Source organism: Trachemys scripta, chromosome 1 (assembly GCF_013100865.1).
Source record: "Trachemys scripta elegans isolate TJP31775 chromosome 1, CAS_Tse_1.0, whole genome shotgun sequence".
Lineage (NCBI taxonomy): Eukaryota > Metazoa > Chordata > Testudines > Emydidae > Trachemys > Trachemys scripta.
The window spans coordinates 216,002,992-216,023,213 of record NC_048298.1 but is presented as its reverse complement, the minus strand read 5'-3'; the positions used below and the strand labels follow the sequence as shown (position 1 = coordinate 216,023,213).

The window sequence follows — 20,222 nt, the reverse complement described above, 5'->3', positions numbered from 1 at the left end:
CCCATATTTAAGAACATGTACTTTACACCTTTGGCATATAGTCTCAACTTCTGTACGAATGTGCACCAATGAGTTGCTCACTTAAATCCTCACACACTGAGCTGACATTCAAGTGTACCCCTTTGTGACAGTCTAGGAAATCTGTCTATGTAAAATTTATAGACAAGGTGGGTGAGGTAATATAGCTTCTATTGGACCAACTTCTGTTAGAGAGAGATACACACTTTCAAGTTCCACGGAGCTTTCCCAGACCTGAAGAAGAGCTCTGTGGAACTTGAAAGCCTGTCTCTTTCACCAACAGAAGTTGGTCCAATAGAAAATATTTCTTCACCTAGTTTGTCTATCTCATATCCTGAAACCAACACAGCTACAATACTTAAAACATATGTAAAACTTACCAATTTTGATTTATTTTATTATTTGCTCCCTGTATCATGTTCATTGAACAAGCCATTTGCTAACACATGTGACCCTAACACATGTGACCCTATCTTGACAGATGTTACAGGAACATCAAGACTCACTAAGATTTGACTGGGTCTATCTTCACCATACAACGAGTTGGCTACAGAAGGTAGCAGAGCTAAAATAAACCAATTTTTTCATTCTGAACTTCAGGTGCGTGATCACCAAGAAACAGATCACCTGATGGGGTACCCTGATCACCTAAAGGCTTGTAGACTGGCCAGGAGGATCACATGGAGAGAACTGGGAGAAACTAGTTTCAGGGTCTAGGCAATAGGACTGCAGGTTCCTAGGGTTGAGGGGTCTCAGACACGGGTCAGCACCTTGAGTACGTGCCAAGAGACGCAGAACCAGAGATACAGTGCCTAAACTTTGCTCTGTCCCAGGAAGCCAAGAGACCATGGGGATTCGCGATTTGGATCCAGTACAACCATCTGGTGGATGTCCAGCAGGGGAAGCTCATCAGAGTTCCAACACCTCTCAAAGGCACCATTATCTGTCCAATTATTTAATCCTGCTTGCTCTCAACCACAATGGAACATACACCTACCTTGCAGTAGATGTTGTAGGTAATGCAAGGAAAAGTTAAAAAGTCAAATGAAAAAGCAGGCCAGGTATTTGTATAGACATCAATCATTGTTAAGGAAAAAAATAGACAGAAGACCAATAGTAATGGCTTTGAAGATCTATGATTGAAAGAAATTAACAAAAAAACCCATGTATTATTCCAAATATCTTTGTCTTCAGTGGGACTTCTCACTTAAAGTAAAGCATATCCTTAAGTACTTTGCTAGTTTAAGATCAGAGTGCTCTACACCTTGCAGGATTGAGCCCTGAATATCAGCTTCTGGCTAATAAGAGTCTTGTAATTTGAATCCCAGTTTACCTCCCCTGCCCCTCCTTTAGTTGCTATTAAGCAGGAGTAGCATTTGGCTTCTTCTCCTCCCATCCCAACCTCCTAGTTCAGTCAAAAAAGAACGTAATTCAGGAAGTGCATGAGTTACATTTCAAAATAGCAGTGTTGTTCCAACCACAACACACATCCTTTATGTTCTAGGATATTACACTACATATTAAAGGGAACTGGGCAAAGTAAAACAAAAAATAAATAACGAAATAAAAATGTGGGCTTGTGCTTTTTTTGCACCAACTTTTTAATAATTAAGAGGAAAAAACTGAAAAACCTGTGACAAAAGTGTTTGGTTTTTTCAGTTTTTTTAAACAATAGAAATTCAGGTCTTCTACACTGTGGCAACTGGAGAATGATTAATACCATGACACCACAAGGGACTGAAAGTTGTGGAGCAGGGGGAGAGCACCCGCCCGTGAACTGGGGAAATCAGCGCCTCTGCTGCCGAGTGTTTCAGATTCCCTTCTGTGGTGACCTACAGAGGATATAAAATGCTACAGCAGCCACCTAGGGAGCATTGCCTCTTCAGCTCCAGCTGTAGCCATCTATGCTTGTAGCTCTGGAGATCCCCAGTTCAATCCTCGATGTGGCTACCAAGAAGGAAACTGTCACATTAACACCTTTCTAATTCTAATGTCTGATGAAAACTTTGGAGAAAGAATACCTTTGCTACAGATTCAATAACCCATCTTTGATTTTTCAAAATAAGGAAGCTGCAGAATATTTAAGACACAAACATATGCCTTTCAGGCCTTCTTTACATGATCAAAGAATACAAAACAAGAATTCTCCATACTCCTCTTTTTGCAGATAAACTATAAAGGAGAAGCTTTTTTATTTAGAAATTTTGCACAGAAGCTGCAGTGTGACAGGAGGTAGAAAAACTATTGTAGAAAAACCTTCCCCAGTCTAAACATGTTTTTTGTAAACAGAGTCTAAACATCAAGTGCAATGTAATCACTGATGCTTAAGGATCTCATCCTGCAAACTCGTATTCATTGGAATAGCCCTTACTCACTTGAGTTGTCCCATTGACTTCAGAGATACTATCCACTTGAGGCCCCAAGGAAATGTACACCTGTATCATAAAGGTACCCATCAATCCAATTATCAATAGTATTAAGTTCTAGAAAGCTTTCTAATGAAATATGATTTGCTCTTTTTCTATCTTGATATTTCTGTGCCCCATCCCAGTCGGTGTAGTTTTTTAATTCCTGAGCACTAAACTTAAAAATACCATTTGCCTACCCAGCAAAGTGAGTAAGAAGTGCTGGCAAGTGAGGGGGCAGATAGAGGCTGATGTTATCAATGTCTACAGAATTAAGCTTTTAAAATATTAAGGGACTGATTTTCAATTGTGCAGAGCTCCCACTAACTTCAACTGGATGTCTGGGTGTTCACATCTTCTGAAAATCATGCCTTAAGTTATCAGCCCTTATGATTTCAAACATGAATTGTGAAATAATTAAACTAAAGCAGCGTTGTCCTCCCAAGTGTTTAGACAGGCAGCTCCAGTGCCCCTGCTTTTGTTCATAGTTTTACCAACCAGCAGACTTGCAGTGACATTAATGAGCCCCTAGATTATTGCTCTGTTTCTTTTCAGAACCCTACCCAGGCAGTAGGGAAACTGACAAAAATAATGCCAGTTTTCACTTCGTTGCTGCTTGGAAAAGCTCTAAGCAGCAGTAGAGTGCACTGGAGCTATTCATGATGGAGGGCCATCCAAACTGAGCGAGAATGTCGAATGAAGTGTCTCTCAACACCCAGGAGGAAGGGTAAGGGAGCTGACTCCCCAGCTTGATACAGTACTCCAGAGCCTTTGGAAAAGGAGTGGGGAAAAAAGAGTTCCTTTTCCTTCCCAACATCCAGAAGGGAAAATAGAAGGGCTTCCAATGTAAGAAGTATGCACTGATGTGTTGCCATTACTTTAACAAGAGCTTTTACAAAACAGTGCATTAGCTAAGGATGTTTACACGTTTATTCCTGAGTAATACACACAGTACATTAGCAGAATGATCAGGCTGTTATTTGAATTGTGTAGATCAGGGGTCGGCAACCTTTCAGAAGTGGTGTGCTGAATCTTCATTTATTCACTCTAATTTAAGGTTTCGCGTGCCAGTAATACATTTTAACATTTTTAGAAGGTCTCTTTCTGTAGGTCTATAATATATAACTAAACTATGGTTGTATGTAAAGTAAATAAGGTTTTTAAAATGTTTAAGAAGCTTCATTTAAAATTAAATTAAAATGCAGAGTTCCCCGGACTGGTGGCCAGGACCCAGGGCAGTGTGAGTGCCACTGAAAATCAGTTCAGGTGTAGCCTTTGGCACGCATGCCCTAGGTTGCCTACCCCGGTGTAGATCTTGTAGGAGAATCCTGGGCTATCCTCCCATCCAGCTCATCACAGCAAACACATACTAGAAAGACACAGGTATGAAAAATGGACGCTTCTCCACCATAGCATAACAAAACAGATACATTTCATACTGTAGTTTTCTAGTCTAATGTCAAGTGCAGAAGAATAAGCAGCAGACTTTACATAAGTGGATAGTTTTAAAACAAATATTTCAGTTCTGAATACTGCTAGACTTTTCAGTTTGCAAATGTATTTCAGTCATTAAAAAGATATATAACTTCTGAAGCCATGATCTAGCAAACACATACATCCTTAACTTCTGTGGGACTATTCACATGCTTAAAGTAAAGTTTTTGCAGAATTGGGCCTTAGGTAATCATCCAAGTATTTATACAACCTTTTCAAAAGTATTCAGTTTACTTAAAAACAAACATCATTTATATGTAAAATATTTAATAAATAGAAAAAATAATTAAAAACAAGACTTTTTTGGCAAGTGAAAAACAGGAATTTTTCTTGAAGAAAATTTCTTAAAAGCAGAGCTGACATCTGAAAGGAAACTGAGGAACACATCTGGAGTTTTTCGACTGTCTTCAGTACAACCAGGATTAAGCCCCTATTTAAATAGGTCACATAAGAGCAAGGAAAGACTTCTTGTTGCGGTTTTACAGTAATACAATACATAATAAATGCTCTACTTAAAAATATCCTATTATAAAACTTTCTTATTCATACAGTTACTATCAATGCACTTGGAAAGCAAGAGTTGAGAAGTAAAAAGAGATAAAGCTCCTAGAGAGTTGCAGGAGTCTTCTTTACACCATTCCATTAGAATCTTGTAGCAGAATCAAGACCATTTAAAGCCTAACAACTTTACATGATTTGTTAGCATGGTTTACTATTGAAGCTTGAAATCCCACACATAACTTTGATTTTTAAAGTCATTAGTGAATGTCAAATTGTGCAAAGCTACAAGTCAACCTTCAGAAATCATTCCAAAGAGGGTCAAAATGCCAAAGCCAAATAACTGAAATAAAAAGGTAACACTATCCTTAGCTCAGCCTCACATGCATAATTATTACAGAGACCTTTGAACAGTGGGTGATTCCACATATAGCACGTTCTGTAAAGTCTGAATAGAATTGGGCAAGTCATTCTTATCCAGCTGTTCAAGTGACAGGAGGATATGAAAATCTGACACATGGGTTTCCACAAATACTACATATCATGGCAGCCTAGTTCCACAGGGGCTCTCTGCACATCAGTACACAGCTGGGATTTGGAGAAGAGGCAGGGTATCCTTCTGCAGTTTTTTTTTTTTAATACCTACCATTTGATTTGAAGACAGATCCTCTAATTGACCATCTGCTTCTCTTTCCCCACCTGGCAGCAAGCGTCATGGAGACTGGAGCAAGCAGCTATGGGAACTGCTTGGCCAAAGATAGGAAGAAAAGAGATTCTTCCTACATATTTCTCCTCAGGGGCAGCGCTAGAGGGGGAAGGGGCTTGTGGAACTATAGCCACCCCAAAATTTGCCTTAGCCCCCTGTAGCAGCCACCACTCTCCTGCCACCCAGCTCTGAAGGCAGAGTGGAGAGAGCGGGGGCTGCTGGCCAAGTACCCAGCTCTAAAGAGGGCAGCGCTGCCGCCAGCAGCAGTGCAGGAATAAGCCCAAGCAAGGGCGGGGAGCCTGAGAGCAGCCACCCAGCCCACATCCCTGCCTGCTGGAGCACACCACCCAGGGCAGGTGGAGGGTCCGGGGCTCTCCACAACAGCCCAGACTGACTTGTTCTGGCCTGGATGCCTGGGCCCCACACCCTCCACGGTCACTGCTCCACAAGGGCTCTGCCTCTGAGGGCAGTTACTAACTGGGAGCAGTCGAAGCACAACAGGGAGCTGAGGAGCAGCTACAGCCCCAGCCAGGGTGCTGGAACAATTTTTATAGTGGGGGTACTGATCATGGAAACCATGGCAACCATGTATTTGGTTTTTGTTATTACTACTTCAAGCCAGGGGTACAGCAGCACCTTCAGCACCTTAGTTCCAGCACCACTGGCCCCGGCCAAGGGTGGGGGGTCTTGGGGAGAAAAGAGGAGGAAACAAGGCCAGAACTTAGGAAGAGCAGGGGCAGGGCCATGGAGAGAGGCAGGATGTCATGGCAAGGGGGGGCACAGCTCCCCCAATTTTCTATCTAGCCATCTCAGACTCCCCACCAGGAAGAGGCTGACACCACCCCTGCTTCTCCTCTAGAAACGCTTCAGTATGTAGCCCAGCTGTTTTCACTGTGCACATGGGGAAATATTTGGACCTCTACCTCAGGTACTTACATGGCCCTCATCACCATAGTATCAGAGCACTTCACCATCTTTAATGTCTTTGTCCTTACAACTCTCATGTGAGGTAGGGCAGTGTTGTTAGCCCTACTTTACAGATGGGGAACTGAGGCACAGAGAAGCTAAGTGACTTGCTGAGCGCCACACAGGAAATCTGCAGAGGTGAAGCAGGTCTTCCAAGTCCTAGGCTACTGCCCTAACCACTAGACCATCATTTCCCTCTGAACACTTATCAAAAAGTATAATTATATCAAAGATGTAGGAGTAAAATTAATATAAGAAGTATTTGTAATTCATTTATAATCCTAAAACTAATAAACTGGAAGTAATATATATATATATGATATATATATACACACACATCATCCATGTACAGTTTTAGCCTATAGCAGAGTTTTTAACAGCTGAGTAAACTATTATCCATTATGAACTTCCTTTTTCCATCTGACATAACTATAGATGTGCTACAAGGGATGTGATAATTTAGATTCTGTACCTTTTAAAGTTACAATATTATAAATAATTACCTCATATTCACTCTTTCAGATCATTCTACTCTAACACGTCAACTAACTTATTTTGCCACAGTGATGGTGTTGCACTGTAAAAGCAGAATTCTTTATTTCCCAGCCTAGGGATAAGGCTTTAATTAATAAAGAATGGCTATGAAATAATTAAATAGGTTATTTATAAACATGATTTTCTGATGGTACTAGGTTGAATACCCATTACAAGAGCTGAAATAGAATTAATGCCTGTAAATAGAAGTTTTACTAATGTATTCAATGGGAAGACTGCTTGCATACATTTTTTAAAGATACAGATTACAGTTATTTACATTTTTAATTATTGCTGACTATATGGGAGAGTAATTAATGTATACACAGCACATTGACAATATAGAGTGCTCTATAACTGCCAAGTATTACTATTGTATGGGAAGGATCTTCACATAACCCTGCCACCTCATTCACTTCAGTTTTCACATTAAAACTCCACGCCAACATGCTTGTTAGATACAAGCAATCATAGCTCTACATTTCCAGCATTCATCCGTAGCAAATGCTATGGCTATGGTTGAAAAGAAACTTTCATTCCAAGTCCCTAGTTATGCCAGGGGCGTCACATAGACTGACCCTTGCACTCTCACAGAGCTGTAGTAAGCCTCAGAAGAGTCTGCTCAGGGGGCCGGACACATGTATTTCCTTAAAGGACTGGGGCCTAAACTTGTATTTTGAACTGCTGGAAGATTCCTCATATCTCTTCGTTTGCACTGAAATTTCATGCATATTGTCTCAGCCTTAAGGTGAATTAAATAAAAAAAAGCATATAAAAGTGTATCGTTAAATACATATGTATCTGTTTCTCTAAAAATCTGCCCTTGCCAAAATGACTTCCTCAAAGTGTAAGAGATTACTTATTAACATACTCATTTTCTTAACCTCATAAATGATAGTTATAAATACAGAGTATTCAAATTTCATGGAATCAAATAAAAACCTGGAAAAGAACAGCACTGTAACAAACAACATATGAAACCATATAGAGTTTAAATTCAACTAAGGGTCCCATGTTGTAAAATTCCACATGGTAAGGAGCTATAAGACAACTAATGAATGAAAAAGGGATTTATTTATTTAAGAATGCTAGATACACACCAGCACCAATTCCCCTTGCTCTTTAGTTTGCAGACTGAGGAACACATCCAGTGCTGTACAGTTTCACCACACATTGCCTCCATCTTGCAAAGAACTCCATGCAGACATCCCTCCAGCCACACACACTGATTTCCCTAGGGATTGGTGGTAGGTTGACCAGATAGCAAGTGTGAAAAATTGGGACAGAGGGTAGGGAGTAATATGTAAGAAAAAGCCCTAAATAACTGGACTGTCCCTATAAAATCGGGACATCTGGTCACCCTAATTGGTGGGGATGCAAGGATCTACCTATGTAGAGCTCCTTGCAGGATGGAGGACCATGGGCTGCCTAAATCCTAGACTAGATTAAGCAATCACCAAATGAAAACCACACACCTTAATTATCCTAGAAAGTGTTATTTACTAGTTCTGAACTCATCATGACAGGGCACATGCATTCCTACCCTTAATTTATGCTGACATTAAGTCCAGATTACCTTGTCCAGTGTTTCACTATGCGTGTTTTTACTACTGAAACTACTACTTAGTGTAACTTCTAAATAATTTTAAATGTGTTTACATGTAGAAAATTCTGAAAAACCTCTAACCAAAACTTTCACTGTTTCTATTTTCCAAACCATGTATTAAATCCCTACTCTCCTTTACATCCAAGTATACAGCTCTTTGTCACCATACAGCATTGACAGATGTTGAGAGCTTTTATGTTTAGTGTTATATTTTGCTCTTACAACTATCTTCTATTCCTCTGTCATGACAGTTTTCAGCTTCATTTTGAACCACAAATCATACTCATATTAAGCATTTTACTTAAGAATTCTACACCAGTACTGGAATGATGGATGAGATTTCGTTAACTGTTATAGAAATGGTTATAGATAATGGAAGAATGTCTCTCTATTAGAGAGACAAGGTGGATGAGGTAGTATCTTTTATTGGACTAACTTCTGTTGGTGACAGAGATAAGCTTTCCATCTTACACAAAGCTCTACTTCAGGAGTGTGAAATGTACCTTATTCTCTACCTTATTGTCCTTATGGAAGAAGGTTACCTTCTAATTGCAATTTGAATGCATCACAAATATTAACCACAAATAGTTAACAAAATAAAAACTGTACCAAAAATAGAAGGGAAAAACTTGTGGCACATCTTCTAAAACTTAAGTAGTTTACAGCTATACTTTATCTTCAAACCAATTACAATCAACTAACAATGTCACATTATTTTAATAGCTTTGTCAGCCAGCTATGATAACCACAGCACATAAGACATAAACTAAACCAATACATATTTGCGTTGTTAAACTAGATTTGTTTTGGAATGCAGTGGCTGCTCATGTGGCTCAAACAAATCTATGTGGTCAGATAAACTGAGATCACCGGGTGTGCGCATTAAAAATAATGTGCCTATCTTGTTAGAAGCCATTACATATTCAAGTTTATGAGGTGTTAGAGTGGGAGGGGAGAGTTTTATGTGCCCAATACAACTATATATGGAATTAATCTTAGAAACATCAAATACAAAAGTTTACCCTGCCAACAAACCAGATCAACGAGTTTAACTTTAAAACCCCTGTATATTCTTTAAAGAAATAGCTGTGGAAAAGTGTATGTGTTTTTTGAAGAGTGCACAACAATTAATATCTAGTTATCCATAAGTATTTATAATTCTGTGTGTTTGTTGTTTCTGTGTTTGTGTGTATATGCTTGATTCTTGTTTGTTTCTACTACAAACACGAAGAGAATTATTAGGAACAGACTTCAGATGTTGTGACTGATCACATATTTCAATTCTTAACGAACATACAGCAAGACCCATGTACACGTGCCCACCCCCGAGCTTTCCCGGACTCAGTCCAGGCTGGAAACGCAGCGTACAGCCACTCAGAACTCTCCTTAAGTGCTCTAGGTGCACTCTATCGGCAAAACCTGTCAAGTGCTCTCCCATCCTCACTGATAGATCAAGAAAGGCACCTGCTACCGCCATGGGATTCTCCTCATTCACACAGCTCCTCCTTTGACCTCTAACAACAACAGCAGCAGCAGAAGCCAAATGTCCCTAGTATCTGACTAACGCAAACCAGGAGCTCGTGGATAGCTCAGCAACCTGGGAAGAGAGAGATGAGCAGGGACCCTTTCCCAATGTGTAGAAGGAGGGGGGGCAGGGAGACCCACCCCAGTAGGATCAAGGGAGCCAGTCCTCAGGGCAGAAGGGACCTGAGGAAGTTGGGGATTCCCGGGAGCCCTATCCCGAGGGGAGGGTCCATCCTGCCCCCTCTCTCGGCCCAGCTGGCGGGGGGGGGCGACTTTCGCGCTGAAGGGGAGTCCTACCTCGGATTTCCACACGATGTAAGAGGAGGGGTGGCTGCTGGGCGCCTGCTGCCCCTTCCTCTGCTGGAGCCACTTCCTCGGGGAGGAGAAGATGCTGTTGGTGCCGCCGCCGCCGCCAGGGGCGCTGAGGGCGGAGGCGGAGGGAGTGCGCGCCAGGAAGGGCAGCTCCCAGGCCGTGTTCCTCTTGCCCCGGGGGCTAGACTCGTACTCGAAGTGGAAGCTGCCCGAGGGGGACTTCTCCAGCGGGGTGCTGGGAGTGGAGAGCGAGCCGCAGAGCGGGCCGCCCCCCGGGCGCAGCAGGGCGCGGGAGGAGAAGGCGGCTAGGCACTCCGCCGAGGGGCCGCCAGCCGCCCGGGCTCGGGGCGTCCTGGCCGGGGCGTCCCCCTCCTCCCGGCTGTAGCTGCCGATGATGGCTGGGTCCAGGCTGCGGGTCTGGCGGAGCCTCCGCTTGGAGAGGCTCTTGGAGGAGGCGGCGGCCGGGGAGGAGCAGGAGAAGACGCTGTTCAGCAGGCTCTGGGCGGACATGGTGGCGGCCGCCCCGGAGCGCTACGGGGAATGTCTGTGTGTCCGGGCCGGGGGCAGGAGGCTGGGTGTCCCCCCCTCTCAGCCGCCCCGCGGAGCGAGCGACGACTCCGGGTCCCGGAGCTGGGCGGTCAGCGGGTACCCGCGCCGCGCGGGGCTGCTGCTGCAGATGTGGAGCCCGCAGGGGCCGGTCCCGGCGCGGGCAGCGGGAGGCTCATGCTGGCCGCAGGGCGCCCTGTGTGCGCTGGGGCTTTGCAGCCGCCGCGGTCACTGCGCCTGGGGGTGGGGGGAGCAGGGCTAGGGTTAGCCAAGAAAAGGGGAGGGAAGGAGGCAGCAGCCGCGGGAGCTTTTATCGCAGCGCTCTGGAGCCTGCCAGAGTCACTCCCCCCGCGGCAGCGATGCGCACGGGATCTGCCCAGTCCCCTCTGTACGCGGTGGGAGGGGAGGGCAGCAGCCGGGTGTCCTGGGGCTGCCTCCCCGGCCGGGCGCTCCCCGCATCCCCAAGCGCCGCTCCGAATGCAGCCGGGTGAACTACTGGGGAACGAAACGGGGGTGGGAGATATCCAAAGGCGGCTGAAACTTCCCCAGGCATGTGACCATCAGGGAAGTACATGGCCACAGGAAGAGGACCCCTCCCCCAATCGCTGCCTGTCGGAGTAGGGGAAGGAGGTGTTAAAAATGGGCCACCCTCGCCCAGCGGGCAAGTGCTCCTCCCGGGTTGTTTCGCTGGTTGTAGTCCCTTGTCAGCTATCCCACAGCTATTGGGTTTCATGGCAGGATGTTTACGCATATTGAATCAGGGCTTGAGCCGACCTAGGATTTCATTACACGTGTTACGTGTTTTCCCTCTTCGGGATAAGCACAGCTTGCGTTACACCTTCGATTGTTATGCAGGTGTATGAATGATGGTTATTGCTCCTGGGAGTCGGGGACTAACTCAGTAGCGGGGCCAGGTCTGATAGAGCAGCAGCAGGTGCTCTGCAAACTTGCACGCCGTCCTGCCGCTCGCCCCACAGCTGTTCCTGCCGGGGCCTGCCCAGAGCCCCGGACTACCGGGTGGATCTCGTGTGTGGGCTGCCCGCGGGCTGGCTTTCTCGCTGGTTTATACTCCGACTGACAAACGCACTGACCGGAGCTTTGCGCAGACTGACGTTTGTGGTATTGGATTTGTCATTTATCTTCCGCTGAACCTGTTTCTACCTAGGGGGAGTAAAATGAAGTATCAATAAAGAGCATTCGATGTAAACTTATTTCCCAGTATTTTGCTAGAATTTTGTTATAATGGAAAGTGCATTTGCTTCAAAAAGGTTTTGGTGAATGTTCAAAAACTTTTTTTTCAACCTTATTGTCTCCAATGCCTGGTTGGAGAAAGCCCAGTAAATCATCCATATCAAATCACTTGGCGCATTCCCATCTGATTATAATCTGTCATAAATACTACTATAGAGCATAATTTTGCAGAATGCTTATATAACTATACATTTCCATTATAGGGCTGTTCCTTCAGCCTGACGTTTTCAGAGAAAGACTCAGGGAATGGCTAAAGTACTAGGCAAAGTGGCTTCTATTTATATGGGTCATATCCTCAACTGGTGTAAATTAATGTAAATCCTCTGCTTTTTGAGTTTTTTCCCATCCTGTACCAACTGAAAAGATTCCTCTATTTTGTTTAACGAATAAGAAAACTACTATATTGAGTTCAGACTCTGCTTCCTCTCTGACAACTTCCAGCAGAATAACAGCATTTAGAAGAGGCATCTGACAAGAATCCATGTGGATGGCATGGGGTAACAGCAAGCATTATTATAGTAATCAAAAATAAAGACATATGTGTGTTTTTCCACGTGGTTAATAGCAGCAAAAAAGGCCGGGTTCAATATATCTAGGGTCACTCTTGACAAATAACTAATCCAAACAAATAACTAACCCCACCCAAAACCCTAGAAAAACCAAACACTCCCTTCACAGGCAGGACTTCCCCACTCCCAAACACACTCCCACATTGTGTACAAACAAGGATATCTTTATTAAGGGAAAGATAACACAGTCATATGCTTGGAAAAACACAGCAACATAACATAAATAGATAGACACACATACACACATATGTATGCAAATAAAGAGTAAAATACACTTCCCATTCCAGCAATCCATTTAACGCCCAGCCCACCCACCAGTGAGAATGTTTCACAGGTATTAAAAGTGGCTGGACCATACCACCGACCTCACTCATCCACCAAACCCCACTCATAGCTGGGATCAGGGATTAGTAGTAGAGTGTCTGAATATTTATCTCTAGTCCTAAGAAAGATGATTGTCTGGAACCACAACTGCCTACCCCAGCATAGTGATTCAACTTTATTAAAGTGCTGGAAAAGCAGGACATCATGGTAGTGTACTCAGTTCTTCTGTTCTCTACATCTTCTCTCAACATTGTAATCAGCCTGCATTGCCTCTTTCAGCAAGCCCCCAAAAGAGGGGAGCCAAGAGCACTTAGGACCTCAGCGTAGAATCTCGACTGCTTGAAAATTAGCTCTTTCCCTCTCAAGCTTCTCTGGGAGCCCACATCCTATGAAATCTAAGTTCATGTATAATTATGTTGTATAATTATGATGACTAGAGGAATTTTTTCCTTTTCAGCAGTAGAGGGAGTAGAGAGTCCTTTCCCCTCTGAAGCTTTTGGCCATTAGACCTACAGAGAGAAGAGGCATATTCAGCCATCCACCTTCAAATTAAGGATTCTCTCTACACTATGTTTTTCAAGTGCTTTGTTCATTTTTTTTTAAATCGTAAGATGTAACTTCTCCCACTTCTCATGAGAGACTGTTCCACTGATTAATTATTGGACTATGCTAGTTACCCCCTACTTAATGTTGCAGTTAAGGTTCTATTTAAAGCTAAATTTTGCATTCAAACTAATGCTTTCAGTGAGGTCTCATGCAGGTACAAGCCAACATCTGAAGGAGCTCTCCCTTGCCACCTAGTGATGAAGTGGGGTGTGGCAGGCTGACAATTTCCTGCAATATACTACTCAATTAAGTTTACTGAATTATACTTGATTGAATTCTGTTAATAGATTTGGAGTCCATTGTATTAAAATGCAACTGTGTATGTGTTATTGTTTATATTTTCATGGGAAGGGTAAATAGGAGAACAGCAAGGGGTGATTAGGCAAATCCACTCAGGTTGTAACCTTTCCAGAGAAACCACCCCCATGGAAATGTATACATGTACTTGTTCAAACTAGTTTCTCCAGGGACCAACAAAGGAAAGACTTTTTGGATAAATATCTTAGTTTTAAACTGGTTCTTAGCCTTCTTCCTGATACAGCAAACAGACAGACCCTCAATCCTTAAGGTAGGGGGGTTGGAAGGACTGGGCCTGCCAGAATCCCTATTAGGGTTGGGGTTAATTCTGGTAAGCTTATTGGCATGGGGGTAAGTTATTTTATTGTTTTTCATATGTTTTCTGTGTAATGCTTTTTACCTTAATAAAAAATTAGACTTGCATAGAAAAAGCTTTGTTGTAACTTATAACTGTAGCAATTCTCCCTGTTAACCATCTCTGAGGAGAAAACAACCAAGCGTTCTTAGGCAACATGTCTGTGCTGGGAAATACACAGTGAAGGCAGGAACTATGCAGCCTGGAAATACTCTGGTCAAAAGGGAGAGAGGTGTGGGTCTCTCCACCCAAGAGAGGTGAGAGCCAGGGGAGCTGGAAGCCTGAGAATGGGAGCCCTTGCTGGATCATGGAGGGAAAATACACAGTGCTTAATTTGTAATGAAAGAGTGCCAGGGCTCAAGCAATTGTTTTACTTTCATAATTCATGCGGCAAGCCCAGAGGTGCCGGGGCTATGAACTGCCAAGCCTAGAGCTTCTGGAGCTCAGTCTTGGCAAGCCCTGGCACAAATTAAGCATTGGAAATACAGATGCAGTTGCCTTGCACCGTGACATGGGGGAAAAGAACTCAAGAGCATACCTTATTTGCATAGACACACCTATTTTGCCTAGGTGATCATCAGGCAGACCCGCTTTGTCAAAGTGATCAATTTTGGCTGTTTTGGGTTAAAATTCACTTTGGTCTTGAATGCATGGTTAATTAAATGTTGTTATCCCCATTTAATGAGTAAAGGATAGAAGAACTGTACTTAATATGCCCTAGTTTGGGGAGGAGAGTCTCCCTAACGCTAACCTCACTCACTAAGCAGGGGGTAGTGATGAAAAATTCAAGTGAAAGTCAAAAGGGGTGAATATCTGGTGTTAAAGTCTTTGTTTAAAGAACCCCAGTTACAAAAATTTGATTTTTTTCCTTCCTATATTTAAAGACAGATGGTAAGATTCAATTTAGAGTATTTAATTCAGATTCAATTCAATGTATCTGCTCAATGGTTATTAGAGTTGAAATCACTGATGAGCTGTGGGGATAGTTTTGTGATGAAAGACAATGTGGAGGATGTAGTAGTGAGTTTCCTCACTACCTGCTGAAATCACTAAGAACTGGGCTAAGTGAAGGAACCTCAGAATGTGATACTGCAGCTAAAGGCAAAGGCAGCAGAGACAGCAGTGAGCAGTGGCAAATGCAGCAACGAGTGGCAGCAGAGACAGCAATGAGAAACAACAAAGTTTGTTGCAACAAGCAGTGACAAAGACAATGGTGACAGTGGTGAGCAGCAGCAAACGTGTTAGTCAACCTCCCCTTCATGAGTGGGATGTGAACCCATTCAAATGTACCCTTGAATTGTGTGACTTTGCTGACTGCGAATAGCTAGCTACGCTATGGCGCGAAAGGGAGTGGTGTATTAAAAGGACATTCCTCCATCAGACTTTCACATCATTATGTGAGAAACTAAAGCAAAGGACACTGCCCAAGATTCTGCTGGGTTGGTGTTTAGTTATGGTTTGCATACTTTTGTATCACTGGTGCAGTGTTTTCCCAAATTAATGCTGAATTCCTTCTGCTGTTAATAAAAGTTTTCTTTTGTTATACACAGACTCAGTGCTTGTGATTGGGGAAGTATTGCCTCTTAGAGGCAGCATGGGGTAGTATTTAGTTTACCCAGATATCTGGGTGAGGGTGGCGCTCGTTAGGTTTTGTAATGTTAAGAGGAACCCTTAGATATTTAACCCAGCCCTTGTTGCTGTCAGCGCCACCTGGCTGAAGGGTTACATGTGGTACCAAGAAGAAGGCCTAAAATGTAAAATATGAATAGTTATTTGACCTTGGTTTTGGAGCTGCATGATAGAGTGTTAGCAATATTGGAACCCATGTGCGCTGTGCAAACTTCTTTGCAGAGCTGTTGGCTGCATGACTGATAGAGCTGCAGCTATCAGCTCTCTTCCTCTCCCCCTCCTCCAGACTTATCAAGGAACATTATGGGGATAAGAAAAGAGTGAGGAGTAGAGATGCTGGGAGTTGAAGCTGTGTCATGCTCTCCCCAGTTATCCTGTGGGAAATGCACCTGGACATCATCAGCCAGAGAATCCAGCTGTAAAATGCAGCCTGAATCGCCTCTCATACCCTCCCCAATGCTCCATCACTGGGGAAGGGCTCCCTAGGTTACTGTTTCAGGGGGGAGGCACAGTTGTTTCCCTTTGCACTTGTCCACAAAGTGAGGAAGGGATCCAATGGTTCCACTTCCCCTGTTCAAGGCTGTCCTGTATACTATCTGCCTATCTCCAGCGAGTAATCCAACTCTGAATCACCAGTCACAAGTGCCAGTTTAGCAACATAGAGATGGATCATCAGAATCATAGGCCACGTCTACTCTACAAAATTATGTTGACTTAACTTACATTGGCATACTGTCACCCCAGTTATTAAATCGCTTGTGTGTGTTCACCTGCAAACTCAATCATGTGAAGCATGGATAGCACATGAAGCAGAAAGTGGCGTGCACACTAAAATACACAATTGAACATATGTACAGATCAAAAGAACACACTAACACAGGGGTCGACAATCTTTCAGAAGTGGTGTGCCAAGTCTTCATTTATTCACTCTAATTTAAGGTTTCGCGTGCCATTTTAACGTTTTTAGAAGGTCTCTTTCTATAAGTCTATAATATATAACTAAACTATTGTTGTATGTAAAGTAAATAAGGATTTTAAAATGTTTAAGAAGCTTCATTTAAAATTAAATTAAAATGCAGAGCCCCCCGGACTGGTGGCCAGGACCTGGACAGTGTGAGTGCCACTGAAAATCATCGCGCGTGCCACCTTTGGCACCCATGCCATAGGTTGCCTACACCTGCACTAACACTTAAGAAAACCAGTAGCAAAGGCACTATACGACTGAGCGTGCGGAACTGTAAACAAAAGATGGTGGCTTTCCAGCTATTACCAGCCAAGGGGGATGCTATACATGATGTCACTCCTAGGATGAGTCCCATACAAGTATGAGCTTGGCAGGATTGCTTCACGAAACTGCCATCTCAATGACATCACATTTTTCCCGATTTTATCGGCAGTGCGATTATTTATTTATTTAAATGAGTTATGAAGGCACGGTCAGAATAGCAGCTGGCCAACAAAATGCTGCCTTAGGTGACTGAAAGCAGACTTACTCGTAGAAATACTAAGTTTTCAAGTGCAATTATTGTTTTTTTTCTCAGCTCTGGCCTCCCGCCTGTCAATAATGAACAATTAGTGAAGGGTAAGGGTATTTGTGTAACTAGATGTGTATATTTTTGTCATATTTGAATAAAAATGTCTCTATTTAGAGAGAATCTTCTTTTTCCCATATCTCCTTTATCAACTGATTTTGATAAAATTTGAAATGGAGTCAGTTTTTGTCTTTTGTAGCGGACCCTCATATAGCAAGGCCCTAAACTGTAGCTTAGTTAGTTCATGCCTTAATCTGGCCCTGATTGTCAGTATGGGGCATTTGAGATGGCTCCTCAAAGCTAGTGAGAGTTGATATAAGCAACACAGTGTCTACACTGCTATTGCATCAACCTAATTATGTCGACCATGATTCTATGCTGCTCGGGGAGATGGTGTTACTAAACCAGTGGAGAGAGGCACTTACGTTGGCAGGAGTCAAATTTACGTGAAAATACTTCCACAGCTAGGTCGACACGAGGCAACTTACATTGACCAAACCCTGTAGTCAGACCAGGCCATAGGTGCAACCAGTGCTTTAAACTCAGCTCAGCAAGTAAGGTTTAAACACAATTAGCTACCACAAAGCTGAACATGATTTGTCCTGATCTATGTTGACTGCTATGCTACATCATGTCCAGCATTTTATCATCACAAATGTTCACAACCGTGTTCAGATGGCAACATTTTGTAATGGAGACCAAGCCTGAGACTTCAACTGACATGTATGCCTCTCTCCAATCGAATACAAATTGCACTGCATATATCTTTCATTGTCTTCAATCATAAACAGGAATCTTGCATGTTTCATATCCAGACTCCTTGGATCCTTCATTAGCCACTCTTTATTTCAGTTTTTGCTTCGTTCTTTAGCCCATCTCCTCACTTGTTACAACCTGCTAATGTAATGACATTACAGCACCCAAAAATTCCCTTTTTGCTGCCTGCTGTTTACTGCATGACTAAAATTTTGAATGTGCTGTATTTATTAACTCCTACCTCTGCTAGCTACTATTTGAGTTTACTACTCAGCACTAACCTCCACTCAGCTCAAACTCCATTACTGCAGAGTATGAAAAGTTTACCAGCTGATAACCATTTTTTCCCCCCAGTGGCACTTGTAAGTTGCTGAGAAGTCCAGCTGGAAAGGTACTGAGATTCCTAACAGGTTGCTGTTTCTGGCCATTGCTCTTTTGCATGACACTCTGAGTAGTAGATATCTGATAAATTTGAAGACCAGCTCCCTTCTACCTGCTTGGTGAATGAGCTTTTTTATTATCTTTTCATTCCACCCAGACACTCCTGGTAGTTGAATGTCATTACTATTCCTATCCTTCCCCTAGCCCATTGGCAGTTAAGGCAGGTTTCTCTGATATTTCTACCCTTTCTCTCACTTCCAGTATATTTAGCCTTCTGCACCACTATTATTAATTATATTATTATTATTATTATTATTTATGTTGCACTAGTGCAAAGAGCCCCAATCAGGATCAGAGCCCTGTTGTGCTAACACAAGGATGCATGTCTTGCTCAGAAGAGCTTATATTTTTAGGCCCAGACCCTGACACTGCTTCCATAGGGGCAAAGCCCTGCATGCATGAGGAGCTATCTTGACTTCAACACTGGTGTCCACCCACACAGAGGCAGTTGCAGAATCAGGGCCTTAGACAATGGACATATGAGGCATGTGGAAAGAGATACACTCAAATAAATACAATGATATGGTCTGTGTTATTTTTTTAAAAGGCTATAAATGAAGTAGATGCCAAGTGTCTGCATTCCCTCCCCTCCTCCCTCAACCTAACCATTGTTAGGTATCTGATGTCTGATAGGTTTCATGACAGATGTGGATTTTGAGGAGGGATTTGAAGGAGGAGACAGTAGGGATTTACGGATTACTTTAGAAAAGGAGTTCCGTGCATAAAGGGCAGCGTGTAAAAAGATGTGTGGAGGTTTGTGTGAGAAGCTGATAAACAAGCAGATAAGGCTGGTACTGTCAGAACAGAGGGTCTGGAGGCAACACAATAAAAGACCAAAGCGAACACTTTTAATGTCTGTCTTTGCTGCTGCTTATAGCTTTCTCAAGAAACAGTAATATGACACTGATTGCCGGTTATGCTGATAATATGGCACGATTGCTCGTTATGTTGCTGCCCACAGGGTTTTCAGAGGCTGCCTAGGACTATGTCTACACTACAAAGTCTCTGAGTGCATAGTCCCTATTGTAGATGCAACATATGCCAACAGCGGGAGGAGTTCTGCTGGTGTAGGAACACCAACTCCCTGAGCAACATTAGCTATGCCAGCAGAAGATCTCTTGTGTGTCTACACTGGGGGTTTTGTTGGCATAACTATGATGCTAGGGGGTGTGGTTTTTCAACCTCTGACCAACATAGCTATGTCACTATAAATGTAGAGTAGGCCTAGTCTAGAATCTTTAGTAAATTATTAACAGCAGCATAGGTAATGGAGCTCCAATTCACATTTGGAAGGTTATCTTAACATTTGTAAAATGAAAGCTTAAATTCTGCAAGAATTATTACTTGGGTCCCCTGCTCCAGAAGGAATGTTTACTATTTGCCCTATCTTAATCTTAATGTCTGAACTCATCCTGTTGCTATCTTGTTCAATAATTGACCAGCCACTCTCAGTCTGAGGATACTTCCTTCAAGTTTTAAAAAGTATATTAAAAAAAATAGTAGTAGAATTAATATGGATTACTAAAGCAATCGGATTGCGGAGAGAGAAATTCTGAGGAATGAATTAAGTTAATTGTTATGACTTCTTCCTTTCCACTCATCAGTTTCATTCTGAATCAGCTTCAGTCCCCACAAATGGAGTTTTGCCCTGAGCCATGCTGCAGACAGACCTAAGAAACCACTGTCCTCCTGCTTAACTAAAGATATATTTTCTCAAGGCCCTTTGGCTACCATAATTCCAGCCTGCATGTGCCACTGGATCCCAGAATTTGTCAATTGTTATTGTTTTAAGTCAAAGCCATATTTGAGTTCTATCAACACAAAATGATATCTTAAACCAGTTAATTACTATT

General features: G+C 42.9%; 1 protein-coding gene across 1 annotated transcript in view; it reads right to left on the bottom strand.

The window, feature by feature from the left end:
- Positions 1-11,112, bottom strand: part of ARHGAP6 (Rho GTPase activating protein 6) — a 475,738-nt gene extending 464,626 nt beyond the window's left edge. The window contains exon 1 of the mRNA XM_034757089.1: positions 10,049-11,112. Within this exon, the coding sequence (XP_034612980.1) occupies positions 10,049-10,573 (525 nt within the window). The 5' untranslated portion in view covers positions 10,574-11,112. The remainder of the gene's footprint in view (positions 1-10,048) is intronic.
- Positions 11,113-20,222: the final 9,110 nt, after the last annotated feature.